The sequence below is a fragment of the Chelonia mydas genome, chromosome 9 (genome assembly GCF_015237465.2).
Source record: "Chelonia mydas isolate rCheMyd1 chromosome 9, rCheMyd1.pri.v2, whole genome shotgun sequence".
In the NCBI taxonomy this organism is placed as follows: domain Eukaryota; kingdom Metazoa; phylum Chordata; order Testudines; family Cheloniidae; genus Chelonia; species Chelonia mydas.
Window position 1 is genome coordinate 16,676,173 of NC_057855.1, and position 24,314 is coordinate 16,700,486.

General features: G+C 41.5%; 1 protein-coding gene across 1 annotated transcript; it reads right to left on the reverse strand.

Moving 5' to 3' along the window:
• Positions 1-4,777: 4,777 nt before the first annotated feature.
• On the reverse strand, positions 4,778-24,314 carry SAMD7 (sterile alpha motif domain containing 7). Its single transcript, XM_007055514.3, has 8 exons — positions 24,212-24,314; positions 20,147-20,273; positions 18,590-18,726; positions 17,210-17,288; positions 14,989-15,671; positions 7,003-7,124; positions 6,127-6,237; positions 4,778-5,050 (listed from the first exon to the last, which is right to left on the reverse strand). Exons 1-8 carry the CDS (start codon positions 24,312-24,314, stop codon positions 4,778-4,780), a joined length of 1,635 nt encoding a protein of 544 aa, XP_007055576.1.

The window sequence follows — 24,314 nt, forward strand, 5'->3', positions numbered from 1 at the left end:
TGTACTTTCCACAGTATGCATCCGATGAAGTGAGCTGTAGCTCACGAAAGCTTATGCTCAAATAAATTGGTTAGTCTCTAAGGTGCCACAAGTACTCCTTTTCTTTTTGCGAATACAGACTAACACGGCTGTTACTCTGAAACTTGTAATATTTGTTAAAAATATAGAAAGAACATGCAGGTATTGAGAATCAATAAGGCCTCTAATGTTTATATATAAGAATAATCTGAAAAGCACAGCAAGGGCTGAATATGTGGCCCTGTCTAGTAGTGCTGTGAAGAATTTTTTTGCTTTTCATTCTTATTTCTGGAGTTGGTAGGGAAATCTTGAAAGAGAACATTCAACACTAGAGGTTTCTCCTTGTATATAAAGAGAATGGATGTGTCTGTTTATATGAATCCTCTTTCTTCCCACTTCATCCCACCACAGATTTCCGTACTGCAAACCTGTGTTCATTATATTTTGGCTGCCCTAAGTGAAATTTCTCAGGCATAGAAAACTAATAAATAATTATTTTTTCAGCTATGGGCAGAATAATCCCATGTGTGCAAAATGATCACATGTTTCTTTCACAGTCCAAGCTGCAAAGTTTGGATCCCAACTTTCCCCACCTTTTGGAGTTGTGGTCTCCCATGTTTAAGAAGGATGAATTCAAACTGGAACAGGTACAGAGAAGGGCTACTAGGATGATCCGAGGAATGGAAAACCTGTCTTATGAAAGGAGACTCAAGGAGCTTGGCTTGTTTAGCCTAACCAAAAGAAGGCTGAGGGGAGATATGATTGCTCTCTATAAATATATCAGAGGGATAAATACCAGAGAGGGAGAGGAATTATTTAAGCTCAGTACCAATGTGGACACAAGAACAAATGGATATAAACTGGCCATCAGGAAGTTTAGACTTGAAATTAGACGAAGGTTTCTAACCATCAGAGGAGTGAAGTTCTGGAACAGCCTTCCAAGGGAAGCAGTGGGGGCAAAAGACCTATCTGGCTTCAAGATTAAACTCGATAAGTTTATGGAGGAGATGGTATGATGGGATAACATGATTTTGGCAATTAATTGATCTTTAACTATTCATGGTAAATAGGCCCAATGGCCTGTGATGGGATGTTAGATGGGGTGGGATCTGAGTTACCTCAGAGAATTCTTTCCTGGGTATCTGGCTGGTGAATCTTGCCCGCATGCTCAGGGTTCAGCAGATCGCCATATTTGGGGTCGGGAAGGAATTTTCCTCCAGGGCAGATTGGCAGCGGCCCTGGAGGTTTTTCACCTTCCTCTGTAGCATGGGGCACGGGTCACTTGCTGGAGGATTCTCTGCACCTTGAAGTGTTTAAACCATGATTTGAGGACTTCAATAGCTCAGACATAGGTGAGAGGTTTATTGCAGGAGTGGGTGGGTGAGATTCTGTGGCCTGCATTGTGCAGGAGGTCAGACTAGATGATCATAATGGTCCCTTCTGACCTTAATATCTATGAATCTATGAATTGTTCAGATTTGAGCCCATTTAGAAAGATAGGCCTAAACCACAAAATTCAGCTCCGGATCTGAAATCTTCTTATTCTAGGGTACGGGATATATTGTGTTAAGTTCCCCTCTGGTTTCTTTAAAAATAAATCTGGCTTCCTTTCTATCCCTATCCTTAATAGATACTGCAAAGGTGCTGCTAAGCTGCAAAGAGATGTCACCTTAGCCTCTTTTAGCTTTGCAGTGACATCTTGTGACCAGTTGACCTGAGAGAATAGCAGAGCTCTACCCTCCCATGTGGAGGAGAATGTCATGGGGACTGTATAAACGCTTTTTATATAAAAAGAAAAACAGCAAGGCTTTCATGAAGGTACAAGTTTGAAAGTCTTGCAACTTAAAATTAAGTCACAAATGGAATGTTCCATACAATGAGAGGAAAGGGAGCAATTGGAAGACCATTGCATTAATTGTTTTTAATATGACAAAGGGACACTGCCAAATGGAAATGTAGTCAATTTTACAAAAAAAAAAAAAAAAAAAATTAAAAATAACTTCAGGTACTACACCTATCCCTGAGTCTCCCTGACAATTTTTGTGGTTTTACAATTGAATTTTTTTTTTAAATTGTCTCCCCTGTTGCTGTGTTGAAAACCTACACAAACAAAAGAGAAAGTGACTACAGTGAAACTTACTACAAATAAACAGCTGTCAAGAGCACAAATGAAAGAATGAAGAATAATTTTTTACTCTAATCTCTTTCACTTTTTGTAATCATAGGCATTACTGACTAGAGTAGTAGGTAAAGATGTTTCAGGAAGAATGTGATTTTTAAGTTGACAGTGGCCATTTATCTAAAAGTTTTAAAAGTAAATTTTGATTATTTTACAAAAACACCCAAAATTCTTTCTTAGAAAGTTTTTAGCTGTGAAAAATACAGAAAAGTTAATGAAAAGGGTAGAGGTCAATACTTGCTAAAGTTATCTGAGAAAAATTGAACAGCAAACTAATTGCCATTCTAAGTTTAATAACACTTACTTACTTTGTTTTGTTTTGTAGAGAACCTTACGGAGTTATACTTAGGTTTTCCGGCTTCAGGTTTTTATTTTTATTTTTTTTCCCTGATTATAGGTGTTTATTTTTAGGGAATTTTTGACTCATATTTTAGGAGTAAACAATATGAGGGGTTTTTTATCTCAGTTTAAACAATTGTTTTCTTTGAATTATATCAAATATTGTTCCCCTTTGTAGCCCTTTACTCCCAGGGATGATCTCCAAAGAGCTGATCTAAAACCCTAAATCAATAGAAAGACTCCCATTTACTTCAACAGGATTAGGATTGGGGCTTTCGTGAGAGAGGACTTTAGGGTCCTTCGGCACTATAAATAGTTTTAAATACTGCAAAAATGGCAAATTTGGGGTGTTTTGTTATATATATATCAGACATATGCATCAGTAGGGTTTATTGGGTTTTACTGATTTAGCCCTAAAACCGGAAACCCTAGTTATAGTATGTAGAGAAATACACAAATATATCAAAAGTATTAGAGTCCAATCCTGCTCCAATAGAGAAGTCAATAACAGAACTCCCATTGAAAGCAGAATCAGGCCCATACAATTTTTAGCCCAAAACTTTGCTGTTTCAGAAAGAGAATACTCCTAAAGGCCACACAATATGAACAGTACAATACAGTAAGATAAGCATCTTCATTTAGTTGCTGCTGTTAGCATCTTGTCACACGTTATCTAATGTACAAAGGTGTGATCTACAAGACCAAAGACATAACATAATTTACTTAAAGATAAAACAAAAGAACAGGTGCCCATAATTTAAAATGTTAAATTACTTTCCCCCCACAACCATGGTAAATTAAAAACGTACTTAGACACTTAGAGGTGTCCTAAGCATCAGTTTTCCTTTTGTTTAATTACTCAAGGCCATATCAACTAGAGTAGGGGAAAGAGACTCTCTGTTAATGACATACAGTAAAACCCCAATTTATCAACACTCAATTTACAAAACTCCATTTTATCCAAAAAATGTGTGTGTTTCCTGGCATAAGGGCTCAGTCCTTCAGGGATGCAGATGAGACTGGGAAAGAGCATTGCAGAGCACCATTAAGGCTACTGACTGTACCTCTCAGCCTGCCAAGACCTGAATGTGGGACAAAGTGTGTGACAAAAACCTACAGTGAGGAACACACAAAATAATTAATGTAGGAAACATCACAAATGCTGAGAGATGTATCCCTTTCTAAAACCTCAGTTTCATGATCCTTGTTTGTTCTGTTGTCAATCATTTTCAACAGAAAAAGTGAGGGGGCACCAAATTAGTGCAGAACATAGATAACTTTGGCATTAAAATGAGTGATGTCCCTTGAAATGTGTTATACTCAAAAGGTATGCTGCTGAGCATGGTGCTTTTTAATAAGTGGTCTAATAAGGTAAATCAAGACTTGGGGAATGGGTGCTGCTGCAGGTCAATAGGCCAGCAGGAATTCTGAGCCCATCATTGGTTGTGACTGTGAGGCATTGAGCCAGGCAGCTGCAAGAACTGGGAAACATTTCTTTCTTGGCTCATCTTCGTGACAGACTCTGCTCTCACTTTCTCCTAAACTCAGCTCATATGTGCAATCAGGCAAAACACCACTCAAGGGCAGCAGCAGGAGTATCCCAGAATAATGAATATGACAGTTGCATGCATCATTTTAATGTCCAGAATTTAACCAGTTTGCCCTACTCACACCCTGCATCCACTTCTCCACTACACAAAAATGCTCAGTTCAGGGAGGGCATTGAAATTTACGCAAATTGCAGAGCACTAAGCAAAGTTCTCTATAGTTTGAAACTCTTCCCATATACTCCCATTAAATTTCATATGAATTTTGCCATTGACTTCTGTGGAAACAGAATTGGGCTCTCAACAGAGATGCTGAGCAAAAGCCAATTGTTCAGTGCTATCCCTTTCCCTCTCACACCTTGTTCCTCAGCACTCAGCAGCCTGCGGGATCAAGCCCTAAGACAGTATTCTTTGAATCCTAACAGTTCCGAATGATAATTTTGGAGTTTTGATTTAAATTTAGGCTTTAATTGCATTAATATTCACTTGTATGAATTGCACTTGAAATTAATTGCACTGCTGTGTATTTGCACTTTTTAAAAAATGCTTTTAAAAATACCTTACTAAGTCCTGCTGCATTTGAAGGTTATTTCACTATCCCTGGTTTTATGAAGGTTTCAGATGTCCCTTGAAACCATTTGTAACATAGGGGTTCTACTGTATTACTGAAAACATTATGCACGTTGGACCCAGCTCAGCTCTTCTGAAAATTGATCATCTGAAAGTCAGCCTGGGCTCCAGCTGTGTCACATGGATTTTCCCTGTTTTCTGAAACAGTCTGCTCCACTATTTTTGAAGTTTCTGGGTCCTGGGAGCAGGGACTGCCCAGTGTATCACCACTGCTATTGCAGTGCACAGGGGAGGCCATGTTGGCGGGCTGATCTGATGGTTTGCTTGTAGCAGAAGGAAGGGGCATGGGCAGAGGAAGATTCATCATGTAGAACACATTGCCCAGCCGCCGACTCACCTTTAAAGACATAAGCAATTACAGTAATTACTTCAAATAATGTCAATTTAACTAATTGCTCATCTTAACCTTACATTTGAATGTAAGGTCCAGATTATCCACAGGGCTGATGGGGACATGGCCTCAGAGCCTTCAGGTTGTATGGCCTCCAGCCATCTCATAGGGCCAGATCTAAGGATGGTTAGCAAAAGTTCAGAAATGGCCTCCACTGCCCCTGCCTCTCAGTTTCAGCTACTACCAACTTCTGCAGAATTGGTTTGGCTGTGCTCAGCAAAATCTGTGGGGGCAGGGGAGCAAGCACCCTGTTGAATCTAAACAACAAATTCCTTCCTTCCCAGTAGGTGGTGCGCTTTAGCCTGCATAATGCAGGCTATTGGTGGTACATAAGACAAATGATTAAGAAAAGAGAGAAATAGCTTTAATAAGAGGAGAATGAGAGATATACAAGGGTTAAGAAGAAGGAAAGGAACATGGGTTAGGAGAAAGATAGATGAGACAAATAGAAATGAGAACAAATTTGAAGTCAGTGGATGAAATTAAGAACAGGACATTTGTAACTGATGGGCAGGAAAACCTTCTTGTCAGTGAGACCTGTAACACTGTGGAATACTGTCCCAAGGAAAGTGATGGAAGCTTCATCACTTGCGTTATTTTAAAGGAAAAGTCAAAGTACTGGAGAATTTACAGGAGAGAACAATCCTCCATTGGTCAGGGGAGGGAGGGAAATAGGGGAGATGGACTAATTGACCAGACAAGTCTTCCTCATTTCTAATTCCAACCCAATCTTATGACCCTGGCTATGGATCCCAACCTTCCCAAAGGCATTCCCTTCCATCAGTGTCTCTCAAGCAGCTGTTCATAGTTCTTCCCCGGGGCACTATTGAAAAGCAAAGGGAAGCTGAATTGGAGTTAATGTGTTGTCCACTGGGACTAGATAGTGCACCCTGTCACAATACTATTTCAGATATTTTATGGGTGAAAGAGTGTTATATAACTTCAAAGAAAATCAACAAAATTTTGTCACTTTCCCATGAAACACAAATCTTTCATTCTCCCTCCATTTAGCATTTCAGTACCTGAGATCGAATTTTTAGTGCTGGTCCAAGTTTTAATCCCATTGTGTCCAACAGATGTTCTTCTGTGAGTAGTGGCAGGGTTTCTCCATCAATAGCATGATCTTTAAATATCTTGTCAAACAATAAAATGCACACAATGGCTTGTTAAAACAGACTATTTTATGTCTTCTATTTTAATCCTGATACCCAGGCAATAAAGGCAGGAAACAGTAACATGGAAGTAATTCAGCTTTATTTTAATCTGAGAGCAGATGAATGTGGCTGTCTTCATCTGTGCCTGCAGCACATCCAGTTGCTCTCAGAGAGTTCCAGCTGTGTAATGTTGCAACATTATTTAGTTTTATTTTAACAAAAGTGATCAATGAAAGGGAGGCTCACATCTGAGTCATTCATTCTTTATCCATGAATATGCAGATTTTCAGCCTCCTGTTTACACTGCTTATGATTTTTCATGAAATTGAATGAAGTAATTTCACTATTGCTTAAAACATTGCTTAACATCACAATAACATGCAATTGCTTCTGCGTGTGTGAAAGTTGCACAAGTGCTCTACTGGCAGAGTGTGGGCGATTAAAACACTTCCTTATACAGTTTCTTTCCTATTGACATTTTCATATTACGCCATGATAGAACACTCTGTATTGCAGCATACAACCACAAACAAGCATTAACCTACATTGTATGCTGTCTTTTACTGCATGGTTGTACATTGCCTAGCTAGCACAAAGGGGCCTCATGATACTACTCTAATGCAAATAATAAATAGTAATAATAATTTAATTTCAGTAGATAAAATAATGTTAGCAGAACTTTAAATCCAGGGCATGTATCTTTAAACATCTAAAAATGTAAGTATGATTAATACTTATGGTCACCTGTGCGTAGTCTGAACAACCTGGAAGGCTAATAATAAAATTGTATACATCATCAACAGTCCATTTGCGAATATCTTCAATGGAAGAAATATCTTCTCCACTCAGAATCAGGCCATGCGCTCCTTTGAGAAGGAAACAAGAATGTTGTGTTTGTATGACCTCAACAGGCAAAACAATAGGAAAACCTTATTAAAAGTAAGAGTTTATACACATCTACAGGACCTATTTCATATACTAACAATACTATGTGGTCACATATGTATAGCATAGTCCTAAGCAACATACTAAATAATCACTCATCACTTTCTAATTCTGAAGAGTTTTGTTTTTTCTTTTATTCAATTACTTTTATTTTCTCTGCTGATGGTACTGTACATGCCTACCACACCGCAGCATTTTCTCTAAAGACTACATTATCTGATGCTTTCAGTTTGTTATACCTTACCACTATTTTAACTTGACTGACTAATATTTCAAGTGAACAAACAGACAAGCCGATAAGAGTGCTCTGTGTCACACTCATTCATATCACGGTACTGACGAAGCATGAACTGCATGATGTGTGTCAGTCTCCAGGTAAATACTAAAAGGCAACATCTTCTATACTGTTTGAAGGCACATCAGTCTCTAGGTGAAGCACTGTACTAGGGACATCTTCTGTAAAATGACAAAATAGCACTTCATAAAAAAATATAACAAAGTCAGAATGCATGTTATACACCAGGGATTCTCAAACTTTATTCCGCCGCAACCCCCTTCTGACAAAAATTGCTACAGGACCCCCGGAATGGGGACCAAAGCCTGAGCCTGCCCAAGCCACAGCACCCCGGATGGAGGGGCCAAAGCCCCTCTGCCCAGGCCGGTGGGCCAAGGCCGAAGCCCAAGGGCTTCAACGCCAGGCAGGGAACCTGTAACCTGAGCCCCGCCACCCAGGGCTGAAGCCCTCAGGCTTTGGCTTTGGCCTGGGTCCCAGCAAGTCTAAACCAGCTCTGGCAACCCCATTAAAACAGGGTCATGACCCACTTTGGGGTCCCGACCCAAAGTTTGAGAACCGCAGTTATACACAGATTATATACGCACCAAAATTCAGCCCATCGCAACTAGTATCTGCTGTAAAGGCATGCAGAAAGGGTATGGGCAGAAGAGATAGGCTAGTTCAGAGACTTCAACAATTTTTGTATTGTTTTGTTTGGCATTGCATTAATTTTGCAGACAGGAAACAAACATGTAAGGCAAGTCTGCAAGCTAATTAATTCATTTTGCAGCAATACAAACTGGCATTTCTGGATGTTTTAGGATAAAGACCTGAACTGGCTGCCATTTAAGTGAATGGAAGTTTTATCAGGATTGGACCCATTGCTGTTAGAGCACTTAGCAATGGCTGCAAAACTTTAGAACAGTGATCCTGTGAAGCTCTCCCGCCAACATGGCGCTGTCCATGCCGGCGCTTAGGTGGTGTACACTACAGAGTTAAGTCAACTTAAGTTTTGTCAACAATCATAAGTCTCTTTAATAACATCATTGGAGGACGTCTACACAATGGTCCTTGTGTCAGCTGAGCACATCCACAGTCGTTGCTCTTGCATCAATAGAGAGAGCAGTGCATCAAGGGTAGCTATCCCACAGTGAAACTTGCCAATCTCTGTCGCCCTCTGCTGCTGGGAGCTCTGGGAACGGATTGCGGTGCATCATGGGGACTTGCTCGTAATCCTGTGATGCAGTACTTTCCATCCCACCATTCCATGGGCTTCCTACTTCGTTTTGTGCCTTTTTTCAGCAGCCCTTGTAAAATGGGTGCTCGCCATCTCTGCCGGACAACATGGATCTTGAGCTGCTGACCATTCTGGTGATGAGCATTATGAACACAATACGGTTGGTCCTGCAGTATTTCATGAGCTGCAAAACAGACAGTGAATCGGCGATGCCTGCCTTTCTGTCTGCCCTGGAAACAATTCAACATTGCTGCTGGCATTCACGGACCAGGTTGCCATGGTGGACCATCGTTATTGGGCTCGGGAAACAAGCACTGAGTGGGGAATCGCATCGTGATGCATGTATGGGATGACGAGCAGTGACTACAGAACTTTTGGATGCACAAAGCCACCTTCCTGGAACTGTGTGCGGAGCTTGCGCCAGTACTGAAGTGCAAGGACACCAGAGTGAGAGCTGCCCTCACTGTGCAAAAGCAGGTGGCAATCAGTGTGTGGAAGCTGGCAACTCCAGACTGCTACTGGTCTGTCGTCTAGGAAATAATTGATGGCTTTGAGGCAATGGGATTCCCTAACTGCTGCAGGGCAATAGATGGAATGTATATCCCAATTTTGGCCCCCGAACATCTTGCGACAGAGTACATCAACCAAAAGTGCTACTTCTCTTGCAGGTACTGGTGGATCACCAGGGCCATTTCACTAATATCAATGAGGGGTGGTCAGGTGATGCACGCATCTTTCGGAACGTTGGACTGTGTAGAAAGCAGCACACTGGGATTTTCTTTCCAAACCAGAAGATTCCAATGAGGGATATGCAAATGATCATAGTGATCCTTGGAGACCCTGCATACCCCTTGCTCCTATGGCTCATGAAGCTTTACATTGGGAATACACAGCAGCAAGGAGCACTGTAACAACAGGCTCAGCAGGTGCCGAATGACCATTGAATGTGCCTTTGGCCGATTAAAAGGTCACTGGGGCTGTCTTTTTGGATGGTTAGACCTCAATGAGGAAAATATTCCAATGGTCATTGCGGCCTGCTGTACTCTCCATAATATTTGTGAATCAAAAGGGGAAAAGTTTCCCAAGGGATGGGCTGCTGAGGCTGATTGGCAGAGCTGATTTTGAGCAGCCAGATACAAGGGCAATTAGAGGGACACGCAGGAGGCAATTCAAATTGTGGAGGCTTTGAAGGAGCAGTTTGACAATCATAGAATCATAGAATATCAGGGTTGGAAGGGACCTCAGGAGGTCATCTAGTCCAACCCCCTGCTCAAAGCAGGACCAATCCCCAATTAAATCATCCCAGCCAGGGCTTTGTCAAGCCTGACTTAAAAACTTCTAAGGAAGGAGATTCTACCACCTCCCTAGGTAACGCATTCCAGTGTTTCACCACCCTCCTAGTGAAAAAGTTTTTCCTAATATCCAACCTAAACCTCCCCCACTGCAACTTGAGACCATTACTCCTTGTTCTGTCATCTGCTACCACTGAGAACAGTCTAGAGCCATCCTCTTTGGAACTCCCTTTCAGGTAGTTGAAAGCAGCTATCAAATCCCCCCTCATTCTTCTCTTCCGTAGACTAAACATCCCCAGTTCCCTCAGCCTCTCCTCATAAGTCATGTGTTCCAGTCCCCTAATCATTTTTGTTGCCCTCCACTGGACTCTTTCCAAATTTTCCACATCCTTCTTGTAGTGTGGGGCCCAAAACTGGACACAGTACTCCAGATGAGGCCTCACCAGTGTCGAATAGAGGGGAACGATCACGTCCCTCGATCTGCTGGCAATGCCCCTACTTATACATCCCAAAATGCCATTGGCCTTCTTGGCAACAAGGGCACACTGTTGACTCATATCCAGCTTCTCGTCCACTGTCACCCCTAGGTCCTTTTCTGCAGATCTGCTGCCGAGCCATTCGGTTCCTAGTCTGTAGCGGTGCATTGGATTCTTCCGTCCTAAGTGCAGGACTCTGCACTTGTCCTTGCTGAACCTCATCAGATTTCTTTTGGCCCAATCCTCCAATTTGTCTAGGTCCCTCTGCAACCTATCCCTACCCTCCAGCGTATCTACCTCTCCTCCCAGTTTAGTGTCATCTGCAAACTTGCTGAGGGTGCAATCCACACCATCCTCCAGATCATTTATGAAGATATTGAACAAAACCGGCCCCAGGACCGACCCTTGGGGCACTCCACTTGATACCGGCTGCCAACTAGACATGGAGCCATTGATCACTACCCGTTAAGCCCGACAATCTAGCCAGCTTTCTATCCACCTTATAGTCCATTCATCCAGCCCATACTTCTTTAACTTGCTGGCAAGAATACTGTGGGAGACAGTGTCAAAAGCTTTGCTAAAGTCAAGGAACAACACGTCCACTGCTTTCCCTTCATCCACACAACCAGTTATCTCGTCATAGAAGGCAATTAGATTAGTCAGGCATGACTTGCCCTTGGTGAATCCATGCTGACTGTTCCAGATCACTTTCCTCTCCTCTAAGTGCTTCAGAATTGATTCCTTGAGGACCTGCTCCATGATTTTTCCAGGGACTGAGGTGCGGCTGACTGGCCTGTAGTTCCCAGGATCCTTCTTCTTCCCTTTTTTAAAGATGGGCACTACATTAGCCTTTTTGCAGTCGTCCCGGACTTCCCCCGATCGCCATGAGTTTTCAAAGATAATGGCCAATGGCTCTGCAATCACATCCGCCAACTCCTTTAGCACTCTCGGATGCAACGCATCCAGCCCCATGGACTTGTGCATGTCCAGCTTTTCTAAATAGTCCTGAACCACTTCTTTCTCCACAGAGGGCTGGTCACCTCCTCCCCATGCTGTGCTGCCCAGTGCAGTAGTCTGGGAGCTGACCTTGTTCGTGAAGACAGAGGCAAAAAAAGCATTGAGTACATTAGCTTTTTCCACATCCTCTGTCACTAGGTTGCCTCTCTCATTCAGTAAGGGGCCCACACTTTCCTTGACTTTCTTCTTGTTGCTAACATACCTGAAGAAACCCTTCTTGTTACTCTTAACATCTCTTGCTAGCTGCAACTCCAGGTGTGATTTGGCCTTCCTGATTTCACTCCTGCATGCCCGAGCAATATTTTTAAACTCATCCCTGGTCATTTGTCCAATCTTCCGCTTCTTGTCAGCTTCTTTTTTGTATTTAAGATCAGCAAGGATTTCACTGTTAAGCCAAGCTGGTCGCCTGCCATATTTACTGTTCTTTCTACACATCGGGATGGTTTGTCCCTGTAACCTCAATAAGGATTTTTTAAAATACAGCCATGTATCAACAATGATTCATAGTAATGTGTCTGTATGTGATGCATTTGACCAAGCAATGCTTACTTACTGCCATGAATTACTCCTGTAGCGCTTGCTTCTTGAGCATTAACTGCAAGGAGCAAATATTCCTACCTATAGCCACTGTGTTTCAATGTTAGCACTGAGTGATATATGTATTTCACAAATAAAGACTCATTGTAGTTCAAAAACTCAAGTTTAATATAGAAATAAAACACAAACTTTTGGACAAACAGGGGACAAAAATGAGGAACATCTCATGGTTACGGCTCTCACAGCTGGGTGAAATTCCCATTTTCATTGGAAACCAGTCCCCAGACATGGAGCGCACGGGGTACTGTGGGGGATCAGGAACACTCAATGAATGCGGTGCAGGAGTTTAGGGAGGGCATGGATCGGAGTTCTGTAGTGGCTGGAGTGGGAGTTGAGCACAGATAGCTTTGAGTGCAGGCTAATGAGGGACTTCAACATCTCCATCTGGTCCTCCATGAGCTTTATCATCTGATCCTGCCCCTGTGTCCTTTCCTGGCTATTCTTCAGCCTCAGTTTTTCACTGTCTCCCTCAATGCTCTTATTTTGCTGTGTGCTGAATCTGTTGACTGCAGTATTTCACGAAACATATCCTCCTTACTCCTCCTGGGTTGCTGCCTTATCTGATGGAGGCACTCTACCGGTGTGGAGGAGTGTGTTCTCAAGGGCACATCTTCAGATCTCAAAGAAACAGTGAAGAAAGACAGTATTGTGAGTGCACTCACACCTCTGAATCAAAAAAGTCGCACACACCTCTTTCTCACAGCCCCTTGGCTAGCACACAGGTTGCTGCAAGTCTCAATTATGGTGAGTTCCCGGGGAGGTGGGATGGGAAAGGCGGAAAGGGCAAGAAAGGACAAAGGGTGGTTTGTGAAGGGGGTTATTATAAGGTGGTAAGGAACCTAATCTGAATTTTGGTACTCGTTTCCACAGGCAAGGGCAATCAAACCTGATATCTCACTCTTAAGGGTAACCTAGGATGCCAGGGAGTATCTCCTGTATTCGTGTCGCTTCAGATTGGCTTCATATGCTGCTGGTCTGTGTGCCGCATTGGTCCCCGCAGAAATAATTGCCGGGCGGCATGGGAAAGTTTCCTGCAATGTGGGGAGAAACAAGGCAGCCCTCCCAAAGAACCTTTGGCAGAGGATTGCAGAATACCTACAGGAAATTTTCCTGAAGATCACTATGGAGGATTCCAGAAACATCCCCGTGTATATTAACAAACTTTTCCACCACAGCCCCACTGCGTAGATGGACAAGCTCTGGTGTTAATTTCTGTCCCTTATCCCTCCTCTACCATATAACAAAGTACATGAGAGCTCAATCTCCTCTCACTATGAAGCATGAAAGCAAAATGAGCACTTTCCCAAGCTCCCGTCTCCTGCATCCTTCATTCCAGAGCTGGAGTGCTGGGACCTGCTAGACCCCTCTGGAGTGGAAAAGAGGTCCTGACACATCACACCACCAGACAACACCACCGTGTGCTCCACATAGTTCTCCATCTCCATCTCCTCATCCACCACTTCCTCATTGGAGTTGAGTCTGCTGGCCACTGCCTCTATTCCCCTCGAAGTATCCATGGGACTGTTGACAGTGAAGGTGGGGTCGCCACTGAGGATGGCGTGCAGCACCTTATAGAAGCAGCATGTCTTCGGCATCACACCAGAGCAATGGTTGGCCTCCTGGTACACCTGCCTCAGCTCCTTGATTTTAGCACAACACTGCTGTGTGTCCATTTCGTGCCCCTTCTCCTGCATGCCACCAGCAATCAGTCCATAGCTATCGAAATTCCTATGGCTTGTGTGAAGCTGCAACTGCACAGCCTCCTCTCTCCATATACTCAGCAGATCCAACAGCTCTGGTGTACTCCACATGGAAGCACGTCTGTTGCATAAAGCCAACATGGTCAGCTGGAAAGATGCTATGTGAATTGTTCATGCCGAGCAAACAGGAAGAGGAATTTAAAAAAATCCCGGGCCTTTAAACGGAGGAGGGTTGCATACCTGTGTACCTTCAGGTAGCAGAGTTTGAACTGCTTATCAGAGTGGTCATGATGGGCATTGTGGAACACCTCCTGGAGGTGAGTTAGGGTGACATAACCAAGTGAGGTGTCTACACTGCCGCTGCGTCACTCTAACTACGTTGCAAAAAGCTCTATGCCGCTTGTTGAGGTGGTTTTATTATGTTGGCATAACAGTGGAGTTACATTGGTGAGAGAAACATTTCAGCGTGTAAACTTCCATTGTTTTGTTGACAAAAGCTGACTTTTGTCAACAAAACTGTGTAGTGTAGACAAGTCCTTATTCACACCCTGAGTGACATAATTTCTACCGATGTAAGCTGTAGTGTGTACATAGCAAACCTGAGGCATGGATTGGTCTCAAGCAGAGGGCAGCTGATGTGAGGATTCCCTGTGCTGCCCAACACACGCATAGGAGTGTTGCTCAAATGGGCAGTTGCTGCCAGGATCCCACAAGGGAGCCTGGAGGAGATGGGAGGATAGAAAGCATCAAATGGGGTTGCAGAGAACCACATTATCCTGACATGATACATGTGTTAGCATCCCATCAGCATGTGATGAGATCATTTTGCAACAACATAATGGCATGACACACTATTGTGATGTTTGCATCAGGAGGTTACTTTGTGACTTTGCTCCTCTGTAACTCCATCTACTTCCCATGTGGTTCTCCAAGATTGAACATCACTGTCTTAGAGAATGAAACCTTCATATGCCAGCAAATAACATGTGAAGATCTCTATAAATGGGAGAAATAACTATGTTTGCCATCACTGACGTGTACTTATCAGGTTATGTTAGCTGTAGCACATGCCCTGATTAATGAAGTCCACATTTTGAAACCCTGACTCTATCATTGTAAGTGGGGTTTAAATAAGGAGAGGATGATGAGAAAGCTAATCAATAAAAAAAAAATAGAGGCCAACTTGACAAACCTGGAGGCAGTAATGGATTGCTGGATACTGGGAAGCTATATGGCAGTGCTGAGAATGGGATTGCAGGAGGATACATGTACTTGTCATCAAAGGCTGTGCAAGAATTACTGGGATCCTTCTCATTTGCACTGCTGCAGCCATTTGTTTCAGTGGGAATTTCATGAGTAGCACAACTTTTTCTCAGGCTGTGTTCATACTCTTTACAGCTTTTCACACCTGTAGCAGATGGCTCAACATGGGTTTTGCTTTGCTCATGTTTGTTTAGCATCTCAAGCTCTGTTTCTTTCTTGTCCTCTTTCTCATCATCGGCAGTGGTGGAAGCAGAGTCTGCATTTTTGTCTTCAGCTTGGCTTTTGGCGCCATTGGCATTGCAATCACTAGTTTTGTGATTCCCAGCTCTTCTCCCTGGCCGGCGGCCTCTCTCCCTTTGCAGACTGCTGATAGGAGGATACGGGCTGGTTGCCATGAGCATGGTGTTGCCATGAAGGTCATCAAGGGTGGTTCGATGAACATATACGTCGCTAGGAAGGTGACCTTCGGGAAGTCTGTTCCTGCCACGGAAAGCAACTGGGCTAGCTGGGATTCCATGATAAAGGAAAGGTGCTTCCAAACTTAGTAGCCCTTTACGATGAGCTTTCTCAATTTCTTTTTGTTGAAAAATAGCACTCATTTCCATTTCCATCCTAAGAGGTAAACAGAGCATTAGCAGTGAGGACTGATCAGTTCTCTAGTCATTTCTTTTTCAATGACAGATTAAACTAGAATGATATAATACACAAATTGAAAAATGTTTCTTTCCCATGTTGCTTTGTGTGAAAGATCCATATGAATGACAGAGGAAACAGAGAAAGTGACTATAGACAAAGTGCTGTCAAATGCACAAAAGAAAACCCCCAGAAAAATATTATGCTTGTGACAATAAGGGATGAAATATTTTCTGACGAAAGCATGATTTGTAAGTTGATAACACAGGCATCCCTGCATCAGTTACACTCAAGTCACAACCACAAGGGCTAGAGACTTAAAAAGCTTAGATTCCAAGCAGAAAATTATATACCACCTTGAAAAAGGGCACTTATGTGGCAATTGATGCAGCAATATAATCGTATTATATATGGGGCCTTGACTATACTGCCGGAGCCAGTTAACATCAGAAAGTAAAGATCTTGGGTCAACTCTCCAATGCACCTTGGTCTCTGTCTAATGCTTAGATGGTGCAAAGGGCTGTATTCTGGCAGTAAATGACAATCTGAGAATTACCTTTGTGGAGGGAACTACCCACTGACCTAAAGCCAATGGAACAGATTCCTGTGCCAGCTTCCCCACACAGTATCTGGCATAGGGTGGCTTGCCAGAGAAAGGAGGGAGATGTTGAAGGTGAGGTAGAGCTCCACTGTGCGATGCCAGTCCTCTCCTGGCATTAGATCCTTTAGGGACAGGCCAGTGCAGAAGCAGGAAGCTGTGACTGGCTCCCCTCCCACCTCTAGTGAGTACTCACACTACAGGTACTCCCTCCAGCATCCCCAGTTGTAACCCTCCCAGTTTCCCCTCCCCTCTCCAGCAGTGTCCTCTTTTTGGGAACTTGAAATATGGTAACCCTAGTTTGGATTCAAGTTCCTCTTTCAAGATTAAGGTGAGGGGTTCACTACATGGGAAAAGGAATCCAGCTGATTACATTGAAACTGGGACAAATCACCAGATTTCCAGATAATCATCCATGACACCAAAACTGCTTCACTAAACCAGGACATCTGGTCATCCTGTTCATGGTGTAGGGATTTCCAATCCTCCCCAGAACTCCAGCTGTAGAATTTAAAATACTATGAGTGATGGGTCCAAGCTGCCAAGTTCAGATCTGGTTCTGAGTTTTCCCAAGGTCAAGGGTATTTGAATCCAGAGTTCCAAGCTGCAAAGTCTAGATCCATATCCAATCTTTAACCAAGTTCTGGATGTTCCAGCTTTGGCCTGAAACCTCTCTTAAATCTGCTATTTACAGCTAAAAGCAGAATGAGTGAAACAAGCAGAAAGTTTTTCTGTGTCCCTGGCTTCCTGAAACATAGAGGATTTTTTACAGATCTGGATGGTTTGAACAAGTACTGCAATTACTTTTAACAGGGCACCAAAATTTATGTATTACAAAATCTGCAGCTTAAGCATCCCAGTCAGCCTCCTTTCTCCCCACTAAAGGCCTTCACCTCAGTGCAAATTTACATTCAGGTACCTGGCAATATTTTGTTTTTGAACCAACTCTTGCCTTCTGGCCACAGCTTCAATGGATTCTGGCTGGAGAAAACTATATCCTAGAAAAAATAAATATATATGGTTAGAAAGGCTTAGAATTGCACTCACACTTCACACATGCCCTGAAGTAGGTGGATGCTCCTAAAAGTATTGTTAAAAGTTAACAGTTAAAAGGCCTGTTGAAAATGTAGCCTGTGGAATATTTTTCAGAGTCACTGGTATAACTTCAAGCCAGATGCTGCAAACATTTCTCTTTTCAATGGGATTAACAGTAGTAATAACTAAGCCCAGTAACAAGTGTTTGTAGGGTCAGGACCTTAGTCAGGAACACGTGCCATCGATACTTCTAAGGCAAGGCAGAGCAGTGACATTTATGAGATGACTTCTGTCTTTGAAGTACATGCAGGGCCAACTGAGTACATAATAACTGATAGTTTAAAAAAGGGAAAGAAATGTAAGTATACTCCTTGAAAGTCCATTTACAGCCTGGCTGCCATGGTCTTACATATAATTTTTTAATAGCATTTCCTCTCTGAGACCCGTTTCAGACCCAAATGTAAATCAAAGGCAGAGAACCAGAGAAGGGAGAGAAGCTGAAGCTAAAAGTTCCTGTTTCTGAATCTTCGTGGCTTCGAGTGCTCTTTTATTCATCTCAGACCAAATATGGGGTCCTTGCTCAGCTTTCACTCAGACCTGAGTAAGAACCTCAAGAAATGATCCATTATTAACTTCTTATTCCCAGCATGACATGTGTTGCACAATTCTGCAGCCATGAAATTTGCTACTGTATCCACCCCTTGCTTTAGGACTGAGCTCCAAAATGTAAACTTTATTAAAACAAATATGTAGCCATCCTATATGGGAATAAATTTATATCCAGGTAGCATGGGTCCTGGCAACAGGATCAAATAAAGTGATCAGTGAAACAGCTCCTTAAAACAGCTAAGACGAAAAAACATCCTATTACAGAGAGTTAAATGTGTGTAATACAAAGAACATTGCCAGTCAGATAAATGTTGCTGGCTAGAACATTCTGTTTACATGGAGAGAGATGGACAATACCATACTATTTGGAAAATGCAAAAGCAAGGGGAGGGAGCATATAGGATGGACCGGGATCTTGAAAGCCCAGTGTACCTAATAAATTCTAATTTGCATGTCTGAAGTCTCATATTTATGCAGATTGAGATTTCTGCTAGGCAGGCTGCTCCCTTTCTCACGGCTATTTTACAAAGGTAAATACAGTAAAACTTATTCACTGCTTATTTCATCAGCAGTGACAAACCTGATGAAAAGCTAGGAGTATCCACTTTTTCAGTAGTACCTTATTACTTCACAGGATCATTCAACTGGCTGTTACCTGGACCAGGGTAAACCCGATTGGGCAGTATGTTTGGCATGTTTGCATGCTGTGGGACCGAAGGTCCAAGGTGGGAAGCTACATGGATCTGTCTTGGGTCAGCTGGTGCCATCATTTCAGTAGAAGGCAACAAATCTCTAGGGAAAGACAGAAAATTACAGTTAGATATGTAAAGTATATGCTCTAACTTAACGTGTCATGTTCTACACTCACTTACATTGGTTCAAATCCCATTGACTTTAACAGGACTGGCACATTTGACTGAGGCAGAACTGGGATGCTATTTGCAGAATTTGCTCAAAAAATTTTGCTAAAAAGTAATAAAGTAATAAAATAACTCAGATTAACACCTAAATTCTTATATAAAAGGCCTTGGGGTTTTTTACAAGCCCAAGTGGTCACGTTCAATTTTACCTTTCAGCTTAAAAACAGCACCACCAATAACACAGTGTCCGAACCCTGCCCTCGAGCACAGATTCTTAAGTGACTCAGAGGAAAGATCTACTGAATCTACTATATGTTGCCACATATAGCAACAGTCTGCATTTCTTCAAGGTCTCCCATGCAAGTACTGACTAGCCACAACTCTCTTTAGATTCTCAAAAAGATATGTCTACACTGCAATGAAAGACCCGTGGGATAGCCACAGCTGGCCAGGGTCAGCTGACTTAGGCCCACAGGGATTGGGCTGCGGAGCTATAAAATGTCAGTGTAGATATTTGGGCTTAGGTGAGTCCGGGCTCCAGCCTGAGCCAGAACACCTACAGTGCAATTTTAGAGCCCTGCAGCCTGAGCCTTGCAAGCCCAAATCAGCTGACCTGGGCTCTGAGACTTGGTGCCAGGGTGTTTTTTTATCTCAATGTAGACATACCACAAGTCTCCTTAGAATAGATCACAGCCTAAGGTACTAGTGGCTGCAGACATTTGTCAAAGAAATTAATGCCCTGTTTGGTTTATATTGTTTGTGTAATGTTTAGATGCCCATTGGCTCTTTGGACATCTCTCCTGGCAGATTGGTCTGTACCAATAGTGGTCAGAAAGGGCATTACGTCCTAGGGAAGTAACTTAAACGTTCCTGTCCTTGGCAGTAGGAGTCAGTAATTGCATGTCTTTTCAATATCGGTCTTTCTGGGTACTGATGGAATAGGACATCCAGTTATGTCCGAAAATGTTCTATGTTCACCTTAGGATTTGAGGGGGACTTAATAAATATGTTTCAGAGCAGAGTAATTGGTATTAGACAGTTGACTCAGCAATTGTCCATGTGGAACTTAGCGCTGTGTGCAAAGGTGGATAGGAGCATAGCAGGAACAATGTAGTATTCTGTATCCAAAGACAGGGATATTAAATTTATATATGGGGCGAGCTAAGGAGACGCACACAGCTTCATTATTAAGTTCATTATTCATTATTATTAATAAGCTTAGTTATTAAGGCTATTTTAAAGACTAGAGACCAAAGTGTTAAAAATAATCTCAAATCTTAAAACTCTACATATTCACAAATATAAGGTGATCTGCTGTTCTTTAAATGCAATGGAGAAGTGGGGAGAAATACCTGTCTACAAAGCGAGGTTCAAACTGTGAAGGAATTGCCTGCATTCTCTGCTGGCCTGCTCCCATTAGCTGAGGGTTTACTGCCATCATCTGGTTTCTCATTAGCATTTCTTGTCGCTGTCGCAGTTCTAACACAAAGCATATAAAATTCTATTGTAAGTTCAGTAGGTGATTCTATATCCAGTATGAACCTTACCAGAAATATAATAATTAGTTAGCATATAATCTTTCTTTATATTCTACCTGTTAAAAAGGAAAATAAGACACAAAGTACTTGCCACTTAAAAAAAATGTAGCCATATAGCCCCCCTTAGTTACACTGAGCATCTCATTGATCAATGTAGCATATTATAATAGGGCTGGCAAGTAATTTAAAAAATTAATCACAATTAATTGGACAATTAAAAAATTAATCGTGATTAATCATGCGACTCATCACGCTGTTAACAATAAGAGAATACCGTTTATTTAAATATTTTTGGATGTGTTCTACATTTTTCAAATATATTGATTTTAATTACAACACAAAATACAAAGTGTACAGTGCTCACTTTATATTATCATTTTTATTATAAATATTTGCACTGTAAAAACCAAAAGAAATAGTATTTTTCAATTCACCTAATACAAGTACTGTAGAGTAATCTCTTAATCATGAAAGTTGAAGTTATAAATGTAGAATTATGTACAAAAAAACCTGCATTCAAAAATAAAACAATGTAAAACTTTAGAGCCTGCTAGTCCACTCAGTCCTACTTGTAAACAAGAAGCAGGCAGCATTATTTTCCACAAATGTAAACAAACTTGTTTCTCTTAGCGATTGGCTGAATAAGAAGTAGGACTGAGTGGACTAGCAGGCTCTAAAGTTTTACATTGTTTTATTTTTGAATGCAGGTTTTTTTGTACATAATTCTACATTTATAACTTCAACTTTCATGATTAAGAAATTATACCACAGTACTTGTATGAAGTGAATTGAAAAATACTATTTCTTTTATTTATCATTTTTACAGTGCAAATATTTGCAATCAAAATGATAATATAAAGTGAGCACTGTACACTTTGTATTCTGTGTTGTAATTAAAATCAATATATTTGAAAAATGTAGAAAAACATCTACAAATATTTAATAAATTCCACTGGGTGTTCTATTGTTTAACAGTGTGATTAAAACTGCGATTAATCCTGATTAATTTTTTTAATTGCAATTCATTTTTTTGAGTTAATCACATGAGTTAACTGCAATTAACTGACAGCCCTAATATTATACAATCTTTAATTGCACCAGAAATAAACAAGACGTGCAGAGCCTCATGTAAACACAGTGACAGTTTATACAGTCCATATTGATGCATACCTCACCACTATTAAAGTGTGAAGGAGTAGTGACATATAGGAAGTGCTCTGTTTGTGGAAATTTGTATTTTTAGTGATAGGGCACTTCTATGAAAAAATGGAAGACTCTAATTATTTAAGAAAAATGCCACCCTGTCCTGATATGAAACAGCATAATCTAATGGAATGAGCATGGGGCTATGAGTCAGGAATTATTTCAGATTTGGGTGTCGAAAGCTAAATACAGAATTCCATATATGAGCATCTCATAAGAATCTGATCCAAAGTTCAGTGAAGTCAATGGAAAGACTTCTCTGTGCTTCAGTGTGTTTCAATGGGTTTTGGATTAGGACATAAGTACTTGATTTTCAGCGCACCCTTGGCTTCCACTGAAGTGAGGTAAAAGAGAAATATATTTTTACTATTTGTTTTGATTGTTTTTAATTATTTTTAAATTTTGAATGAATTAAAAGTTCCACAGGTCCAAGGACCTTTAACATCCTTAGACCCTGAGAGTGTGCTAGCTATTGAAGTGTGCTATTAAAGTGGTCACACTTTCATTGGAGTAATAGTTTATAAAAGTTTAGTAAATTATTAATAGATGTTTTAATAAATGGTTATCAATTGTTATAGAATCCAACAGGTCAAAAGGCTGTTTATAACCATGGCTTATAAACCTTCCACACTTTCTACCGATGTGCTTATAACCATCTATAATATACTGCTCATGTCTATGACATGCTTATAACATAAGAACATAATAACAACCATCCTGGGTCAGACCAAAGGTCCATCAAGCCCAGTATCCTGTCTTCCGACAGAGACCAGTGCCAGGTGCCCCAAAGTGAATGAACAGACAGGTTATCATCAGGTGATCCATGCGCTGTCAGCCAATCCCAGCTTCTGGCAAACAGAGGCTAGGGACACCATTCCTGCCCATCCTGGCTAATAGCCATTGATGGACCTATCTTCCATGAATCTGTCTAGCTCCCTTTTGAACCCCATTATAGTACTGGCCTTCACAACACCCGCTGGCAAGGAGTTCCAGAGGTTGACAGTGTGTTGCGTGAAAAAATACTTTCTTGTGTTTGTTTTAAACCTGCTACCTATTAATTTCATTTGGTGGCCCCTTGTTCTTGTATTATGAGAAGGAGTAAATAACACTTCCTTATTTACTTTCTCTATACCACTCATGATTTTATAGACCTCTATCATATCCCCCCTTAGTTGCCTCTTTTCCCAAGCTGAAAAGTCCCAGTCTTATTAATCTCGCCTCATACGGAAGCCGTTCTATACCCCTAATAATTTTTGTTGCCCTTTTCTGAACTTTTTCTAACTCCAATATATCTCTTTTGAGATGGGGTGACCGCATCTGCATGCAGTATTCAAGGTGCAGGCGTACCATGGATTTATATAGAGGATTTATATGATATTTTCTGTCGTATTATCTACCCTTTTCTTGATGATTCCCAACATTCTGTTCAATTTTTTGACTGCCACTGCAGATTGAGTGGATGATTTCAGAGAACTATCAACAATGACTCCAAGATCTCTTTCTTGAGTGGTAACAGCTAATTTAGACCCTATCATTGTATATGTAAATCTATTAATGATTTGTTAACCCTTTATAAACATAACCCCCAATATAAAGTGGGACCATTAACGTCTGATTTGGTTCAAATGCCCTATATACAGAGTATCATTTGGGGCATGTTCCAACAGATGTAAGCTTCAAGCTCCCCACCAGCAGTCTGGGAACAAAAGAGAATCAAGGATGAGAACAGATTCAACTTAGTGACACTTCTGCTGCTCTTAGGTCTGCCAGGGTGGGGCTGCAAAGGCACAGTCACAGACCCTCCTTTCAAAATTCCCTCATTTGTACATATCCAGGACTTGGTCTTTTCATTTATAGGGCTCACCAGTAAGCAGCCTGTTTTTCCACAGAGCTTTTGAAAATGGGCACCATTCCCAGAGTGTAGTACAATGTGTACCTATAGGAGACACCAATTCCTTGAAAATTTGCCCCTCAGATTATATGATTAATATCCCTGGAAAATTATTACCCCCTGCAAATTAACCAACAAAAATATCTTAGTAACATAATGTTATTTAATAGCATATTTATTATAAAAAAAAACACCTGTATGACCATAAGTTGTTAGAAAGATGCACATCGTGTGCTGCTAAGTTTGTATCACACAGCTTGTGCATGCCCTGTTATAGTGTCCCAGCGTTCTGGGAGTTTCTTGAACCAAGTTAAAGACTGTGCATTGGGGAACATAATGATCAGTTTTGCTCATAGTTGACTAAAGACTTGATCCTGCAAAGTAATAAGTGCCTCCTGTAAGAGACAATCCTACAGTTATTGAAGTCAGTGACAAAGCTGCCACTGAATGGTGCAAGGTCAGGGCTCCATTCAGTACCCAGCACCTTCCAGGATTGAGCCCTAGATCTATGGGAGTTACAGGAGCAGTGCCCTCCCAGGTGCTAGAGCACCTCTCAGAATCAAACTTTAAACTCCCAAAGATCCACTCCAACATAAACTGGGCTCCATATAAAATTTGGTGTGAACTTTTTGTAAGCCATTTATTCAGTTTTTCCCAAGTCCTGGTCAGGAATCTGGAGGGAATCTTTCCAGGACATTAGACCCGTCAGACATTATTCCTCACGTATTGTATACATATTGTGAATACTTTAAACACGGTCTTGGAAAGTTCTAGTTCTAGCTTACCTCCTGCTGCCATGCCACTTGCTAATCGGTATAAGTGCTTTTCGTCCAACGTCCCTTGTTCCCCAAGTATAGACATCTTTCTCATGTGATCTCGGGGAGTCAT